Source organism: Phascolarctos cinereus, unplaced genomic scaffold (assembly GCF_003287225.1).
Source record: "Phascolarctos cinereus isolate Bilbo 61053 unplaced genomic scaffold, phaCin_HiC Scaffold_2;HRSCAF=192, whole genome shotgun sequence".
NCBI classification, from domain to species: Eukaryota; Metazoa; Chordata; class Mammalia; order Diprotodontia; family Phascolarctidae; genus Phascolarctos; species Phascolarctos cinereus.
This window is the reverse complement of record NW_027555625.1, coordinates 406,227,923-406,246,560: the sequence shown is the minus strand read 5'-3', so window position 1 is coordinate 406,246,560 and position 18,638 is coordinate 406,227,923. Positions and strand designations below refer to the sequence as shown.

At 36.0% G+C, this 18,638-nt stretch overlaps 1 protein-coding gene across 4 annotated transcripts in view; it reads right to left on the bottom strand.

Annotated features, from left to right (window-relative positions):
- RANBP17 (RAN binding protein 17) overlaps positions 1-18,638 on the bottom strand; it is a 324,967-nt gene that overhangs the window by 249,250 nt on the left and 57,079 nt on the right. For all 4 annotated transcript variants that reach the window (XM_020992315.2, XM_078150547.1, XM_078150546.1 and 1 more), the window contains one exon: positions 2,042-2,147. In XM_020992315.2, coding sequence (XP_020847974.1) covers positions 2,042-2,147 — 106 coding nt within the window. The remainder of the gene's footprint in view (positions 1-2,041; positions 2,148-18,638) is intronic.

Here is an 18,638-nt window from a genome sequence, read left to right as displayed (position 1 = left end):
CAGTTCACAAACAATCAATTTTAAATAAAGTATAAAACTTCATTGAAAATCCAAATAAATGACTATGGACTACATCCAAATAATGTACACATTTCAAACTACAGCCAGGAATGGTAGTGCATTCTATGGCTGGTGGATTGCTTGTGTTTGGGAGTTTTGAGCTGCAATAGGGCTAAAGTTGATTTGGGGTCTGCACCAAGTCTGGAGACAATATGGTGAGCCCTCATGACAGGATGGCTACTAAGTTGCCTAAGATAGGCTAAACTGGCCCAGGTCATTAAAAAAAAAAGCAAGTTAAAGCTTCTGTGCTGATTAAATATCGGAAGAAGGACTGTGAGTGGCCACTGTTATTTCCAGTCTGGATGAGACAGGTAGAACACAAACACATGAACACACACACACACACACACACACACACACACACTACACCAAAAATGTTCATTCTGTTTGATCTAGAGATCTCAATGCCAGGAATATTCGCAAAAAGAGTTAAAGACAGATAGAAAGAAAAGTTCTACATACACCAAAATAACTGTACTTTTTGTAATAACAAAGAATGGGAAACACTGACCATTTGGACTAGGGAATGGCCAAATGAATTGTGGTACATGAATATAATGAATAAAATTGTGATACATGAAATGAAGAATATAAAGAATTCAAGGAAGTACAGAAGAGTTATGTGGACTGATGCAAAATGAAATAACTATAACTGTGAAAACAATATATACCATAATTACAATATAAATATAATGGACAACAGCATGAAACTTAATGTGTAATTAGAATGACCAAGTTTGGTTCTGGTAAAAAGTTGAAACAATATGCCTTTGTGGAAATGTCAGCAAGAGTTTTGCTGAACTGCTTTTTTATTGCTTTTTTCCCCCTAATCTTTGTTACAAGACAGGGTTCACTAGGTGGGGATTGAGAAGGGATGAATTTGGAAGTGAATGCGTGGTTTAGTAAAAGGAAGTGAATGTGTGGTTTAAAATAACAGGCAGTAAGTACAAAAGTATTATGAAATTTCCCAGAAAGAAGAACTCTTTTCTTCCAAGGGCATATCAAGACAATCTGCTGGGTCAAATAAGAGAGCTATTGAAGAATGAGCAGGACTTTTGGCTTGAAGGTAAAGAGAGGTAGGAACAATTTATCCTGACCTGCTCCCAAACTTGTCTGCCTCAGAGTACTAAAGACATACGCTGTTACCATCACTTCTTGATCACTTGCGTACAAAAATAGTGAGGAGGAGCTCCAGAGACCCTTCTGATGCTTGATGGATCACAACGGACAACTCAGGCAAGGGAGCTTCACTAAGATGAATCAACTGAGTCTTCTTAATGCCTACTCTATTTGCCTATCCTCCTACTCTGGATAAGTAAATCTCCTTTTGCTAATTAAATGTCTCATTTTGTTCTGATATTGACTCTAAAGTACAGAGGACTGGTTTGAGTCAGGCCCAGCCCAAAACACCAGTTTAAGGAGTTTGGACTTCCTTAAACAGTGAGGAACCATTAATGATTTTTGATCAAGAAAATGATTAGACATATTCAATTGGATATAACAAAAGGAGGGAAAAGAGCAAAGAAGGACAATTAGGTCTCTATTATAACTATTATAATACTTGACGCATAGGTTGGTGAGGATAAGGGAAAAAGGGAGATAAATATTAAGGAGACAGAATCTGTACAATGGTGCTACTGATTAGTTGTGAGGGGAGAAGAAAAATAAAGAGTCAAGAGAGATGCTAGAGGGGGCAGCCAGGTGGCGCAGTGGATAGAGTACTGGCCCTGGAGTCAGGAGGACCTGAGTTCAAATCCGGCCCCAGATACATAACACTGACTAGCTGTGTGACCCTAGGCAAGTCGCTTAACCCCAACTGACTCACAAAAAAAGAAAGATGCTACAGTTTCAAGCATAAAGGGCTTAAAAGAATAGTGGTGCCATTTATAGGAAGACAGAATTTAAGAGGGAAAGAAAGAGGTTTTGGGAGACAGGTGACATTAATCTTGAATGACATTCTTTTAATTAACTCAGCACTTACCGGCAAGATAATTCTCCATCCATTACATCATGTTCATCTGTACTAGTGTAAGTTAGTCTTCCTCCTACAACAGTTCCAACTAAGTATACCAGCCATGCAAGACGTCCTAACGTGGATGAAAAAGAAAAGAAAGTCAGAACAAGCAAATTCCAAAGTAAAGCTGAACAGGATGTGTCATGACTTTAATAGCCTATTCATAAGCTTGGTTCTTGGAGGACAGAGACAAGTTGCTGGTTTTCAGATATTTTCCAAAGTCTTTGTCTCTTTGACATTTCAAGTGTGATTGTTGCTGCTCCTCAGTCACTTCAGTCATGACTCTTTGGGGACCACATTTGGGGTTTTCTTGGCAAAAATAATGGAGTAGTTTGGCATTTCCTTCTCCAGCTCATTTTACAGATGAGGAAACTGAGACAAACAGGGTTAAGTGACTTGCCCAAGGTCACACAGATAGCAAATGGCTGAGGCCAGATCTGAATTCAGGTCTTCCTGACTCCAGGCCTGGTGTTCCATCCATCGCACCAGTACACTAAACTGGCCAAAGATTTTCAACGTGCTAATTCATGTAGTCTGATAATCATTTAAACTTTATTTTTCAAAAATAGCTAATGGTTTTAGAATCTTGGACTGGTAGCTGAGAGCAATACAATGAAATCACAAATTTTTCCACTGAAATTCTTTCAATTTCAGTTTCAAGAGGCAGTGCCATAGCAATAAATTTAAAGATTGAGGAATTTCTTATATTAAAAAAAAATCTGGTTTTATATCTGAATACACAGACACAAATTCAGTCATTATTTCATCAAATTCTCCAATTTTAAGTGATTTATGAATAATTCATGGCATATATACAGTATCTAAAATGTGCTATCATTGGTGTTGGCCTTTCCAAGTAAACTTGGAAAAGATAAGAAAGCTATTTTGGCAGGGCCAAATCAATTGCTTTTGTGCTAGTAAAAAAACATTAGTGATTTGAATGCTCTGAAAAGGTATCAAATTTTAATACTTTGGAAAAACTGTGTTTTAATAAATAAGACCTAGAAGGAAGAAAGGCAGAAGCATACAGTTTTTCTAATTTTCCTGTAAATAGTGATAGTCGTCAGTATATAACCCTTAATCATTGTGTCCACTGTGTACCTTGGTGTAGTCTCTAAGCAACTGAGGTAGAAAACTTCCTGGAGGATTAGATAAGTATTTACATTCTGGGGATATCACATAGCACAGCTGAATAAAACAAATTAAATTAAACTGAACCTTTTATGCAGCCCTGCTTCACACTATTAGTGAAGGGAAATTGATTGGACAAGACACCATCAACTCTAATTTGACCTCATAAAATAGAACCAAAATGATGAGCATGACAGAGAAATAATATGTGAAAAAACTTAACTGAAGACATTACAAGTAGGGACTAAATGCACTTCAAAAGTCACCTTGTAAATTTGGAGATATTTTATGGTATGTCTGAATATAAAACCTCATAAAAACAGGCAAGAAATCATTAAGGAAAAAATATAGGAGGAAGAATGTAATAGGAACATAAAGAGGAAAAAGGAAGCTGACAGTTTTATTTCAGTTTAGCAGTTATTAAAACCTAAAATCATCATAAGGGATGAATATTAGTGGAAGTTATTTTTCTAATATATGAGGTTACAAGATCATAGATTCAGAGTGGGAAAAGATGTTAGGTCATGGGATTCAGTGTTCTCATTTTACAGATGAAGAAACTGAGGCCTAAAGATGCTATTATCTTCTCTATTGTTTACAAATAACAAAATAAAAATAACTATTCTCAAAGTGACCATAATATAAAAATAAGCTCAGAACAAGACTTTAGAGGACAAATATAGCCCTGAATAGTTGTGTATACTTCATGTTTATAAATCTACCAGATCACTTTATCAGTAGTCCGATGTGTATTCTTTTGTAAAGTGAATGATGATTTTGTAATGCAAGTAGGCACCTCCATCTATTTTGTTGGTTTAGATTTTCCCAACACTGACTTTTCAGTAAAACAGGCACAACTATAACAGACTGGTTACATAGGATCCTGAAATAATATAGTTAATCTTTATTTCAAATGACAAGCAGGCTCTAATTATAAAATTATTTCTTGACCACTTATTGTGTCTACCACACATTTTGACATTTGACCTTGCAAAATTTTCTAATTGCATGATACTTCTTGTATATTCAAGCAGACTGGCTACTCCCTAGAGGGCTGGTATAGTGTCTCTTATTCCTTATCTATCACTCATATAACCTAAACTGAATGCATATTAGATGCCTAATGAATGTTGTTGAAAATGAATGGACCAACTTAACTCAATTGGACATGTCAGTGATAGAAATATAGCAGTAATATAAAAATCAGCAGAAACTGATTCTTACTTTTTCAAGAGTTAGTATCAGAACTAAAAAATAGGGATGGATTCTATTCTAAATTCTATTTCTATTTTAATTCTATTCTAAAGCAGGAGTCATGGCCTATAGGTCTCAGTTTAAAAATAACTTTTATCTCAAAGGCTATACAGGAAAAGGCTGTGAGCTAGATTTTGCCCATAGGCCATACTTTGCTGACCCTGGTGCTAGAGGATGGCACCAAAAAGGTCAGATAATAGTGGTTCAGAACTTCTAAAATAGTAAGCTTCTTAAAACTTCCTTTATAAGCAATTTGTAATTCTACCACAATCAATTTCTGAAGACTGTTGCAAAAATGGCCCAAATGCAAAGCCACTAAACCTATAAATATCTTTAGGTAAAAGGCAATGACTTTCTCAGCAATGGAAAAGATAAACATAAGAATGATTATTTTTTTCCATTCCTTTAAATCATTTTATTATACATAGTACCAATGATCACATAAAGTTATTTATTTCAAAGAAAACCATGCAAATCCAGCTTGTAGTAGACTGCCATCACTTTTTCTTAATTATTTTTTATAAGATGTATTCACCTAAGGGGAAAAAAACACCTAATATTTTATGAGATGTATTCATTCATATATGTCAACTTTCTTCCTATCAATCATAACTCATTTTGATATAAACATAGAAGTAATTCCTAGAAATACATTTTGAATACTAGTTTTCCAATGATGCAATCAAATAAAGTTAATATTTAAGGAGATATTAAATTTTCTATTTTTCAGCCTTCCATTTTGAGCCAATTTTTTCTGAAGTAGTAAAAGGAAATATCAGATCTAGAAAAGAGAAAAAAGAAAAAACCTTTTAAAAAAAGTTTTGTAAGGCATAATAAATGGTCTTTTAAAAAAAAGTTTAAAATGTCTGAACAAATACAAAGGATTATATTCAAAACCTTCTAAGAATCAAAATATGATGAAGTATTGATGACAATACCTTATCGTTAAATGGTATTTAAAACACATTTGTGTACTAGTATGTTAGGAAAAAGGAGGAAACATGGCATATGGATAAAGAGCTATCCTTGAATCCAGGGTTCAAGTCCTGCCTTTGATATATATTATCTGTGTGACCCTGCAGAGGTCATTTAAATCTCTGAGGGCTCTAGGCACTCCAAGATTTTATAAGTCCCAGAGATGGTTCTGATTTGCATTGGGAGAGGGAGTTTCTTTACCTGTGAGTTCCTTATATCAATAAAATCACAGGTTCAGTTCCTATCCATAGTGCACCTACTTATCTTTTAGATATGTTCCATAATTTAGTAAAACAGATGTTTGAGTTAACATTATTTTATTGGTTTTTCTTTTACAGTTTTATTTTTTTCATTTTCACTTTTGCTGGCTTAGAAAAAGTAATGAATTGAAAGGGTTGGTTACAAATTGGGGATTTCCAACAAGGCATTCAATGATGACATTACTCTTAAGAATGTGAGTGAAAAAGGACCAATGTGAATAGTTCTTTCCATTGCATATATGTGAAATTTTGATTTTTGTTGGTTAGTTTAAGAATGTGTCACTATTACAGTTCTCTCTCATAGACTGTATGAACATTGAACCAGAAGAAATCACTGAAAAGCGAAAATTTGGTCAACTAATCACACTACTTCAAAAACTATGGTTATACACTAAGATCTTCCAGAAGAAGTAATGTGGTCTAGTAGAAAAAGAACTGATCTTTGACTTAGAAAATTTAGATTCAAGTCCATACTCTGACACTAACTAGCTAGCTGTGTGATTATGGGCAAATCATTTACCTTCTCTAAGCCCAAGCCCAAGTAAAACAAGGAAAATACTTATATTACTTACTTAACAGGGTTGAAAGGAAAATCCTTTGGAAACCTTAAAGAACTATGGAAATATCCTTCTTATTGTTGTTAATAAGCACAGAGATATCTTTTTGATGCTCATGACAGAGCACCAGGCTAGCAAGGGCCAAATTAGAAATTTTTTTGAGGGATGTATAGAATGTTATGTACAATATATACAATAACAACAGCATTTTAAAAATAATTCCTTAGAACTGAAGAAGGATACACAGAATGGTTCTCTAAAGATGTATGCATCTGGGTGAAAAAGAAGAAATTTTAGCCAGCCACTCATAGACTATGCCTGATGTATTCCCTCAAAAAATAAAATATTACTTGTGATTTCATACCCACAAAATGTATACTACAACCAAATTAATATTACTTAGTCCTAACTATCTTACTAACTAGCCATGTGACTGTGAGTAACCCACTTACCTCTTCTGGGTCTTAGTTTCTCCATATGTAAAATGAGATACTTAGACTAGATAATATTTTTGTTCCTCTTTTGTTCAGAGGAAGACCTCTGAAATTTTATAATTATCAGATAATAATTATATTAGATAATATTTTCAAAATTCTCAAATCTTAAACAGATGTTATTTTAAAAGACAAAGGGTATAGCTCCATTAAGAAAGCATGCAAAAAATGGTTTCTATAGAACTATGGAAGGGAAAGGACACACACACAAAAATGCTCTTGAATGACCTTCAGCCCTTCAAATGCAAGTATACTTTCTTCTAAAAGTCAAAGTTTATTTTATGTGCAGCTTTCTTATTTAACTGAATGAATAGTGATATTTCTTATACTTAAAACATTCAATGAAATTTAAAGTATTAAGAGAAATTTATAACCTTCAAAGGGATAAGCTCTTATTACTAAAATGCTTCCACAAAATTAAAAGATGTTTCCATGAACCCATACATCTTAGACTATATCACCTTCAAAAAAAAAGGTATTTATTAAAGGGCTCTCACTTGATCCCTATGTATATATGTGTAAAGATCTCAACTTATTTTATGACCCAAAATTTGCATCACAATTTTCTTTATCCTCTGTTGCTCCTGAAATGTTCAATGTACTTGTTTTTGCAGCCTCTCAAGCAGGGAACATTTTTTTCCTTAACAAAATAATTATTGCTGTAATAATCTGTAATTATGGTTTATAACTGCAATAATCCCAAAGAAATCAGTCATTACCATAGATCACAAGTAATCGTTAACTACTGTTAATGACCTATTTCTTGGGGATTATTGTTTTAGTAAACCATGACCGTATCACTGCAGATACACAGGAGCAAGACAATATAATACAAATGAGATCATAATATAATAATAAACTTATTTTGCAACATTAAAAGCCATTAAGCATCTAAATTAAAGTACATATAATGAGGGGATATAATTTTCATTGTTCAACACTAACTGAAGTGTTTAGCCTGCACAAAAGAAATTGAATACTACTACATGGTAATACAAATTAAAGTTACATTAAATATTTGCTAATACAAAATAATTTCACAGGATTGATCTGACCACAGATTTCCTGAATAAAGTACAAAAGACCTCATGGAGTCCACCAACTGACTTTCTGACTTGAGACAAAGTAAAATCCAATTCTAAAAAAAAAAGTTCCTAAAATACATTTTCCTCCTTCCCTCCCAGCCTCCCCCCGCCAACCCTCCCTACTCTCAATGACTTATAAAAGGAGTTCTAGTTAAGAATCTGAACAGAGTTTGGATCTCTTTAGAATCTCTAAAAAGTTGTATGCAAAATGAATCATATTTTAAACATTCTACAAAATTCAGAATTTTTGGGACTTAGAAGGGACCTTAGAGATCATGTTATTTGGCCCAGAGGAATTAAGTAACTTCTCCATGTACCTGGCTAGTTAGTTGCAAGGTTTAGTGTCCTAGACCAGTCTTTCCACTATTCTGTGAACGTCCAAAGAGGTTCTTTTAGAAAGTGAAGATTTTTGTTTTCATAAAGCAAACAATTATTCCCTAAGTTATCTTCCACTGGATTCACGCAATAAGCATTTGTTAAATGCCTGTTAGGTGCCAAGCACAACACTGGATAGTGTAGATACAACTACAAAGTGAAAATAGTCTCTGTCCTCAAGGAACTCACATTCTACTAGAGGAAATAACATGTAGATAGACCAACAGCAAAGAGACCAAACTGCTTTCTTTTTTTGATAGGGTCACCAGATTGGCCTATAAAACGGAAGGTATAGACATATCATACCTGGATTTTAGCAAGATATTTGATCAAATTTTTCCTGTTATTCTTCTGAATAAGGTGTACAGTTTTAGGCTGGATGATAGTACAGTTAGGTAGATTAAAAATTGGTGTAATGACTGGACTCATGCATGCATGGATCAATGTAAACCTTTGCCCTTGGCCCTACGTTCTGTTGGATAAAGGCATAATATGTACGCAGATGATCTTAAGTTAGGTCTAACGACAGAAATGGAATCCCAGAAGATCTCAAAATGAGACTGGTTCAAATTTTAAACAATGACATTTAGAGATAAATATAAATACTTGGTTGGGGGTGGGGTGGGAAGGAGACACAAAAGTCTTGAAGTATCTGAAAAGTTGTCACATGAAAGAAGGATAAGACTTGATCTACTTAGCCCCAGAGGGCAGAACTAAGAGTAATGTGCAGAAATCATAAAGAAGTAAATTTAGATTTATATAAGGAAAAATTTCCTAACAATTGGGGTTAAACAAAAGTGGAACTGGTGTTTTAGGAAGCAGTGGATTATTCTTCTTTGGAATTCTTCAAGAAAAGAATAGATGACCACTTTATGGTAGAGGAGCTTCTTATTCAAGTATATGTTGGACTAGATGGTGTCTTAAGTTCCTTCCAATGCTGTGATTGTCACACTTGGATACAAAAATCTGGAAAAGCACAAGATGGCCTCCTTCACTCAAGAAACTCCAGGTAGGGCCAAGATGGTAGAGCACAGAAGCACTCAACCAAGCTCTCCCAAATTTCTATCCAAACAACTCTAAAATAATGCTTCAAATCAAATTCTGGAATGTCAGAACCAACAAAAGGTTGGGTGAAATATTTTCCAGTCCAATACAATTAAGGACACCAGCAAAAAAGGTCTGTCTCAGATGTGGTGGTGGGCCCCAGGAGTGCAGCTCAGGCAGCTCAAGCCATGCCTTGGGAGTGGATGCACTGGCAGCAGCAGCAGTTTCCAGAGCTCTCAGCCTTCACTTAGGGGTTGTTGAGGTTGGAGGCTGAAGGAGATTGCAGGGGACCCTTTACTGGTGCTGGGTTCAGGAGCCTGTTGCATTGCCCATAAGCAGTTCTGGGTTGTAGTCCTAGGACTAAAAGGAGCAATAGCACTTTTGGTCATAGGGGAGCAGGGGCCCAGGTTACTGTTCCAGCAGGAAGAGGAATGCTTAAGGTAGTTCACAGTGATAGAGGGACCCTGATCTCCATTCCAAGACAGAGGACAGCACTAGCAATTAAGGCTGAAGAAGAGTGGGGGCTGTCACAGTCACAAGGCCAGGAAGAGGGCTCATGCTGATGGCTACAGGGGAATAAGCTCCCTTCCTGGGTAAAAACTGGAGCACAGGCCAGGAAAGCAGTGACCACAACTCTTCTTAGATCACACCACCTTGGAAGCATGGAAAACCTACAGATCCCCAAAGCTAGCTCTGAAAACAAAGCAAGAAAGGACTGGACAGTGCCACTCTACTCCGGGAGCAAAGCCCAACTTTAACATAAAGTTATAAGTTAAAAAATAGGCTAGAAAAATGAGCAAATGGGCCAAAAAAAAAAGAACCCAACACATTACTATAGTGACAGAGAAGTTCAAGACACAAATCCAGAAAGGAAAAAAAAAATGTCAAATCAGCCACAAGCAAAGCCTCAAGAAAAAAAATTAATTGGATGCAGACCCACAAGAATTCCTAGAAGAGCTCAAAAAAGATTTAAAATCAAGTAAGGTGGGTGGAAGAAAAATTGGGAAAAGAAATTAGAGGGATGCAAAAGAATTATGAAGACAGTCAACAGCTTAGTAAAAGAAGCATAAAAAATATTAAAGAAAATAACATCTTAAAAAACAAAATTGGTCAAATGGTAAAAGAGGCACAAAAATCCACTGAAGAGAATGCCTTAAAAAGTAGAATTGGCTAAATGAAATGAGAGATACAAAAATTCACTGAAGACAAGACCTCCTTAAGAAACAGAATTGGTCAAATGGAATGGGAGGCATAAAAACTCACTGAAGAAAATAATTCCTTAAAAATTAGAATTGGGCAAGTATTAACTCTGTGAGACACCAAAAACAATACAAGAAAATTGAAAGGAGGAAAAAATAGAAAACAATGTGGAATCTCTCACTAGGAAAACAATTAACCTGGAAAACAGATCCAGAAGAAATAATTTATGAATTACTGGATCAGCCTGAAAGCCATGATAAAAAAGTAGACAAGAAATTATCAAGGAAAATTGCCCCAATATCTTAGAGCCAGAGGGTAAAATAGAACCTATCAATCACCTCCTGAAAAAGATCCCAAAATGAGAAATTCCAGGAATATTATAGCTAAATTCCAGAGCTCCTAGGTCAAGGAGAGAATATTATAAGCAGACAGAAAGAAACAAGTCAAATATCATGGAGTCAGAGTTAGGATCACACAAGATTTAGCAGCTTCTACATTAAAAGATCAGAGGGCAAGGAATATGATATTTCTGAAGGCAAAGGAGCTAGGATTACAACCGAGAATGACCTATCAAACAAAACTGGTGTAATCCTTTGAGGGAAAAATGGATCTTTAATGAAATAGAGGACTTTCAAGCATTCCTGATGAAAAGAACAGAGCTACATAGAAATAGTGAGTTTCAAACATAAAACTCAAAATGAGCATAAAAAGCTAAAACATGAAAGAGAAATCATAAGGGATTCAATAAGGTTAAACTGTTGACATTCCTCTAAGAACATTATAATTATTAGGACAGTTAGGAGTATACATAGACAGAAGACACAAGTATGAGTTAACTATAATGGGATGATTTTTTTAAAAAAATTAAGAAGTGAGAAAGAGGAATGCACTTGGAGGAGGGAGAGGAAAAATGGGGAAGATCATCTCACATAAAGAGTTGTGGGGGGAGGGGGCAGAGCCAAGATGGCAGAGTAAAAGCAGTGACTTGCTTGAGCTGTCCCTCAAACCCCTCCAAATACCTGTAAAAATGTCTCTAAACAAATTCTAAAGCAACAGAACCCACAAAAAGACAGAGTGAAACAAATTTCCAGCCCAAGACAACTTGGGTGGTTGATGTGAAAGGTCTAATGCACTAGGCTGGGAGAGGAGCACAGTTCAGCATGGGCCACTCAGGCAAAGAAAGGACCTCAGTGAACCTGGAGCACAGACCTCAGGGAATTGAATCATTAGCAGTTGTACTGGTTTCTAGGCTTCTCAACCCACAAATGTCAAAGACAACTTAGAAGGTCAGTAGGGAAGGTTTGTCAGACCTGAGTAAGAGAAGAGCACAGTCCAGCCCCAGTCCTGGTGTAGCCCCAGAGCGGTAGCTGCTTTCAGCCCACAGATGGTTGGGGGATTGAGTGGCTGATCAGAGGGGGATTGCAGGAATCTCTTTGCTGGTGCTGAGGCAGGATTCTCTTGCTTTGCCCCTGCTTGGATCTGGGTCACAGTTCTAGGGTGAGGAGGAGTGCTGGTGGGGTGGCACTTGTGGTAGAGAGGGAATCCACCTCACAATTCCAAGGCAGAAAAGGGTGCTTATGGTCACTCATACACCAGAGCAAAAGCCAGGAAAGGAGTAAACACCTTGCCCCTGATTGTACCACATTGGAAGAAATGAAAATTTACAGGTCCCTAGAAGTATCTCTGAAAATTGTGGCACAAAACCCCTGAAACTTGGGACAGTACATTCTCCACACTGGAAGCAGACCCCTACCTTAACAAAGAGTTTATAACTCAAGTAATTGGCTGTGATCATGAGCAAACTGCATGAAAAAAACTCAGACCACAGAATCTTACTTTGGTGATAAAGAAGATAAAACATACAACCAGAAGAAGACAACAAAGTCAAAGCTCCTACAGACAAAAGCCTCCAAGAAAAATATGAATTGGTCCCAGGATATGGAAGAGCTCAAAAAGGATTTTGGAAGCAAATAAGAGAAGCAGAGGATAAATTGGGAAGAAAAATTATAGTGCTGCAAGAAAATCATGCTTGCTAAAGGAAACTCAAAAAAATACTGAAGAAAATAACACCTTAAAAAATAGCCTAACCCAAATGGCAAAACAAGTCCAAAAAGCCAATGAGGAGAAGAATGCCTTAAAAAGCAGAATTGGCCAAATGGAAAAGGAATTCCAAAAATCACTGAAGAAAATAATTCCTTAAAAATTAGAATGGAACAAATGGAAGCTTTGTGAGCAATCAAGACATTATAAAAAAAAACCCAAAAGAATGAAAAAATAGAAGACAATGTGAAATATCTCATTAGAAAAACAACTGACCTGATCCAAGAGAGACAATTTAAAAATCATTGGACTACCTGAAAGCCATGATCAAAAAAAGAGCCTAGACATCATCTTCTAAGAAATTATCAAGGGAAACTGCCCTGATATTCTAGAACCAGTGGGTAAAATAAAAATTGAAAGAATCCACCAATCACCTCCTGAGAGAGATCCCAAAATAAAAACTGCCAGGAATATTAGAGCCAAATTCCAGAGTTCCCAGGTCAAGGAGAAAATATTGCAAGCAGCCAAAAATTAAAAAGTATTGTAGAAACACAATCAAGATAACACAATATTTAGCAGCTTCTATATTCAGGGATCAGAGGGCTTGGAATATGATATTCTGGAGGTCAAAAGACCTAGGATTATAGCCAAGAATCACCTACCCAGCAAAACTGAGTATAATGCTTCAGGGGAAAAAAATGGACATTCAATGAAACACAAGACTTTCAAGCATTCTTGATGAAAAGACCAGAACTTAATAGAAAATCTGATTTTCAAATACAAGACTCAAGAGAAGCATGAAAAGGTAAACAAGAAAGAAAAATCATGAGAGACTTAGTAAAGTTGAACTGTTTACATTCCTACATGGAAAGATGATATTTGTACCTCATGAGACCTTTCTCAGTATTAGGCTAGTTGGAGGGAAAATTTTATATATGTGTGTGTGTGTGTATACATAGGCAGAGGGCACAGGGTGAATTGTAGATGAAGGGATGATACGTAAAAAATAAAATTAGGGGGTGAGAGAGAGGATTACACTGGGAAAAGGAGAAAGGGAGAGGTAGAATGGGATAAATTATCTCACATAAAAGAGGAAAGAAAAAGCTTTTACAGTGGAGGGAAAGTGGGGGGAGGTGAGAGAGAATGAGTGAATCTTACTCTAATTGGGATTTGGCTTAAGGAGGGAATAACATACATACTCAATTGGATATGGAAATCTATCTTACCCTACAGGACAAAAGGGGGGAAGGGGATAAGAAAGGGAGAATGTAAGGAGGGAGAGCAGACTGTGGGAGGGGGTAATCAGAAGCAAACACTTTTGAGGAGGGATAGGGTCAAGGGAAAGAACAGAATACATGTGGACGGGGATAGGATGGAGGTAAATATAGTTAGTTTTTCACAAGATGAATATTATGGAAGTGTTTTGCATGATTACACATGTATAACCTATATTGAGTTTCCTGACTTCTTAATGAGGGTAGGTGGGGAGGGAGAAAAGGAGAGAATTTGGAACCCAAAGTTTTAAAAGCAAATGTTTAAAATTGTGTTTTTTGGTTATTTTTTTTGGGGTCGAGGCAATTAGGGGTCACACAGCTCGTCAGTGGTCTGGTCTGGGACCAGATTTGAACTCAGGTTCTCCTGACTCTAGGGCTTGTGCCCTATCTACTGCTCCACCTAGCTGCCCCTAAAAATAATTTTTACATGCAATTGGGAAATAAGACATACAGGCAATGCAGTACAGAAATCTATCCTGCCCTACAGGAAAACAGAAGGGGAAGGAGATAAGAGAAAGGGATGGGGTGATAGAAGGGAGCACAGATTGGGGGAAGTGGCATTCAGAATGCACTCTGTCTTGGGGTAGGGTAGGACAGAAATGGGGAGAAAATTTGGAACTCAAAATCTTGTGGAGGTGAATACTGAAAACTACAGTTGGATGAATTAATTTTTTTAAAAAAGGAGTTGTAAAAGGAGGAGCTTTAACAATGGAGGTGGGATTTCCAGGAGCCAAGACTGGCAGAGTAAGCAGTAAATCACTGTAACTCTTCCCCATAGTCACCTCCAAACAACCATAAAATAGTGTCCCAAAACAAATCCTGGGAACAGCAGAACCAGCAAAAAGATGAGGTGAAACAATCTTTTAGCCCAAGAAACTTGTGAATTGGCAAGAAAGGCCTCATTTAGGTAAAAAGGGAACACAATCCAGGACAGGAAGTGTCCCACCAAGCCAGCAGCAAGCCCCACCTCAGCAAACCAGTGGGAGATGCTGAGCCCAGTGTGGCAGAAAAGGCTAACACCAACATCAGAACCCACCATATGCCTCAGTATAGCCAGAACAGGCAGACTCCAGCTCCAAGAACCACCACATGGTTCGGCATAGCCCCAGGCAAACAGGCAGCTTCTAGCAGTCAGACTTTGATGTGCTTCAGTGTAACCCCTCCTAACTCCCTCGCACCCGCTTCCCTAGAGAAACACAGAAATACCCCACACACCAGATACCAGCACTAGGATTCTATCTCAGCACCAGGTGAGTCGCCAGACTCCTACAACTTCCAGCAGTGCTAGCTACCCCCACCCCACCCCCTTAACCCAGCACCAGATATGAGGGTCTCTCAGGGTAACATCAGTGCAGCACCAGGTACAGCCAGGGCCTGTAGCCCCAAGCATGAGAAGCCTAAGACAGAGCCCCTTTCACCTCAAGAGCAGGGCTCAAATTGTAAAGAAAGGAAAAAGGCTAAAAAAGATGAGGAAAGAAAAAAAAAGAATCTGACCACAAAAAGCTATTATGGTGACAGGAAAGATCAAGTCACAAACTCAGAAGAGGACAAAAATGTCAAAACACCTATGGACAAAACCTCAAAGAAAAACGGAAAGTGGTCTCAAGCCCAGAAAGAGCTCATGGAAGAGCTCAAAAAGGAGTTTAAAAATCATATAAAAGAGGTAGAAGAAAAACTGGGAAAAGAAATGAAAGTGATGCAAGAGAACTATGAAAAAAGAATCAACAGCTCGGAAAAGGAAAACAACTGCTTAAAAAGTAGAACTGGCCAAATGGAAAAGGAGATAACAAAAATTCACCGAATAAAACAACTCCTTAAAAAGTACAACTGGCAAAATGGAAAAAAATAGTACAAAAGCTAACTGAAGAAAACAACTCCTTAAAAGTTAGAACCGCACAAGTGGAAGCTAGTGACTCTATGAGACACCAAGAATCAATCAAACAAATTTAAAAGAATGAAAAAAATAGAAGAAAATGTAAAAGACCTTACTGAAAAACAACTGACCTGAAAATAGATCCAGGAGAGACAATGTCAGAATCACTGGACTCCCTGAGAGCCATAATCTAAAACACACTTTTGAAGAGGAACAGAGTATAAAAAGAGAAGAATAAATAGGGGGAAAAGAGGATAAAGATAAATACACAATTATCCTAACTGTGAATGTGAATAGGGTAAACTCACCCATAAAACAGAAGCAGATAGCAGAATGGATTAAAAACCAGAATCCAACAATATGCTGTTTACAAGAAACACACTTGAAACAGAGTAAAAACAAGGGGGCAGAGCAGAATCTACTATGCATCAGCTGAGGTAAACAAAACAAAAAGACAAAGACAAGAACAAAACAGAGGTCGCAATAATGATCTCAGGCAAATCAAAAGCAAAAACAGAACTAATTAAAAGAGATAAACCTTTTGCCAAAAGGTGTCATAGATAATGAAGTAATATCAGTACTAAACATATATGCATCAAATGACACAGCATCCTAATTCTTAGAGGAAAATTTAAATGAGTCACAGGATGAAACAGACTGTGAAACTATACCAGTGGAGGACCTCAACATCCCTCAGAACTAGATAAATCTAAACATAAAATAAATAAGAAAGAAGTTAAAGAGATGAATAGAATTTTAGAAAAGTTAGCTTTGATAGACCTCTGGAGAAAAATGAATGAGAATAGAAAGGAATATATCTTTTTCTCAGCTGTACATGGCACTTTCACAAAAAGTGACCATGTATCCAGGCATAAAAACCTCACAACCAAATGCAGAAAAGCAGAAGTATTAAATGCATCCCTTTCAGATCATAAGGCAATAAAAATCATATTCAATAAAGAGCCATAGAAACACAGATTAAAAATTAATTGGAAACTTAACAATCTAATCCTAAAGAATAAGTGAGCCAAACAACAAATCACAGAAACAGTCCATAATTTCATCAAAGAGAATGATAACAATGAGACAACATACCAAAATTTATGGGATGCAGCCAAAGCAGTACTTAGGGGGAAATCTATATCTCTAAATGCTTACATCAATAAAACAGCAAAAGAGCAGGTCAATGAATTATTGGGCACATAACTAAAAACAAACAAACAAACAAAACTAGAAAAAGAACAAATTAAAAACCTCCCAATTAAGCACCAAAATAGAAATCCTGAAAATCAAAGGAGAGATTAATAAAACCGAAAGAAAACTATTCCACTAACAAATAAAACTAGGGACTGGTTTTATGGGGGAAAAAAGCCAAAGAAATAGATAAGCCATTGGTTAACTTGATTTAAAAAAAAGAAAAATAAACATTATCAAAAATGAAAGGTGTGAACTCACCAATGGAGAGGAAATTAAAGCAATTATTAGGAGTTATTTTGCCTAATTACATGCCAATAAAACTGACAATCTAAATGAAATGTATGAATTCTTATAAAAATATAAATTGCCCAGATTAACAGAAAAGGAAATAAAATATTTAAATAACGCTTTCTTACAAAAATAATTAAATAAGCCACAAATGATCTCCCTAGAAAAAATTCCCAGGACCAGATAGATTTATGAGTCAATTCTACCAAACATTTAAAAAAATTATTAATTCCAATACTATATAAACTATTTGAAAAAAAAGGTAAATAAGAAGTTCTGTCAAATTATTTTTATGAAATTTATTTACTTGTTACCTAAAGCAGAAAGAACAAAAACAGAGAAAGAAAATAATAAACCAATTTCCCTAATGAATATTGATGCAAAAGTCAGAAATAAAACACTAGCAAGGAGATTACAGCAATATACCACAAAGATCATATACTATGACTGGATGGGATTTATACCAGGAATGCATGGCTAGTTTAATATTAGGAAATCTATCAATATAAATTACCATATTAATAACAAAAATTAACAAAAATCATGATTATCTTAACCGATGCAGAAAAAGTTTTTAACAAAATACAACACTCATTCCTATTAAAAACACTAGAAAACATAGGAATAAATGGAACTTTCCTTAGATGACAAGTAGTATCCATCTAAAACCATTAACAAGCATTATCTGTAATGGATTTAAGCTAAAAACCTTTCCAGTAAGATCAGGGGCAAAGCAAGGATGCCCATTATCACCACTATTATTCAATTATTGTATTAGAAATGCTAGTCATAGCAATAAGACAATAAAAAGAAATTGAAGGCATTACAATAGAAAATGAGGAAACAAAATTGTCACTCTTTGTAGCTGATGTGATGGTATACTTAGAGAATCTACTGAAAAACTAGATGAAATAATTAACAACTCTGGCAAAGTTGCAGGATATAACATAAACCTATATAAATCATCGACATTTCCAGTAGGAAGAGACATTTAAAATAACTGTTGTAAAATACTTGGGAATCTATCTGCCAAGACAAACCCATGAATTATATGAACACAACCACAAAACACTTCTCACACAAATTAACTCAGATCTAAACAACTGGAGAAATATTAACTGCATATGGGTGGGAGAAGCCAATATAATAAAAATGACAATTCCACCTAATTTATTTATTCAGTGCCATACCAATCAAAATTACCAAAAAAATTATTTTACAGAGCTAGGAAAAATAATAACAAAATTCATCTGGAAGAACAAAAGGTCAAGAACATCGAGGAAATCAGTGAAAAAATGTGAAGGAAGGTAACTTAGCAGTATCAGATCTCAAACTGTGTTACAAAGCAATGATCATCATAGAATAATGTGGTATTGGCTAAGAAATAAAGTGATGGATCAGTGGAATAGATTAGGTATACAACACACAGAAGTAAATGACCATAGTAATCTAGTGTCAAGCCCAGAAAGCCAAGATTTGGGGACCCAAAAAAAATCACTATTTGACAAAGACTCTGG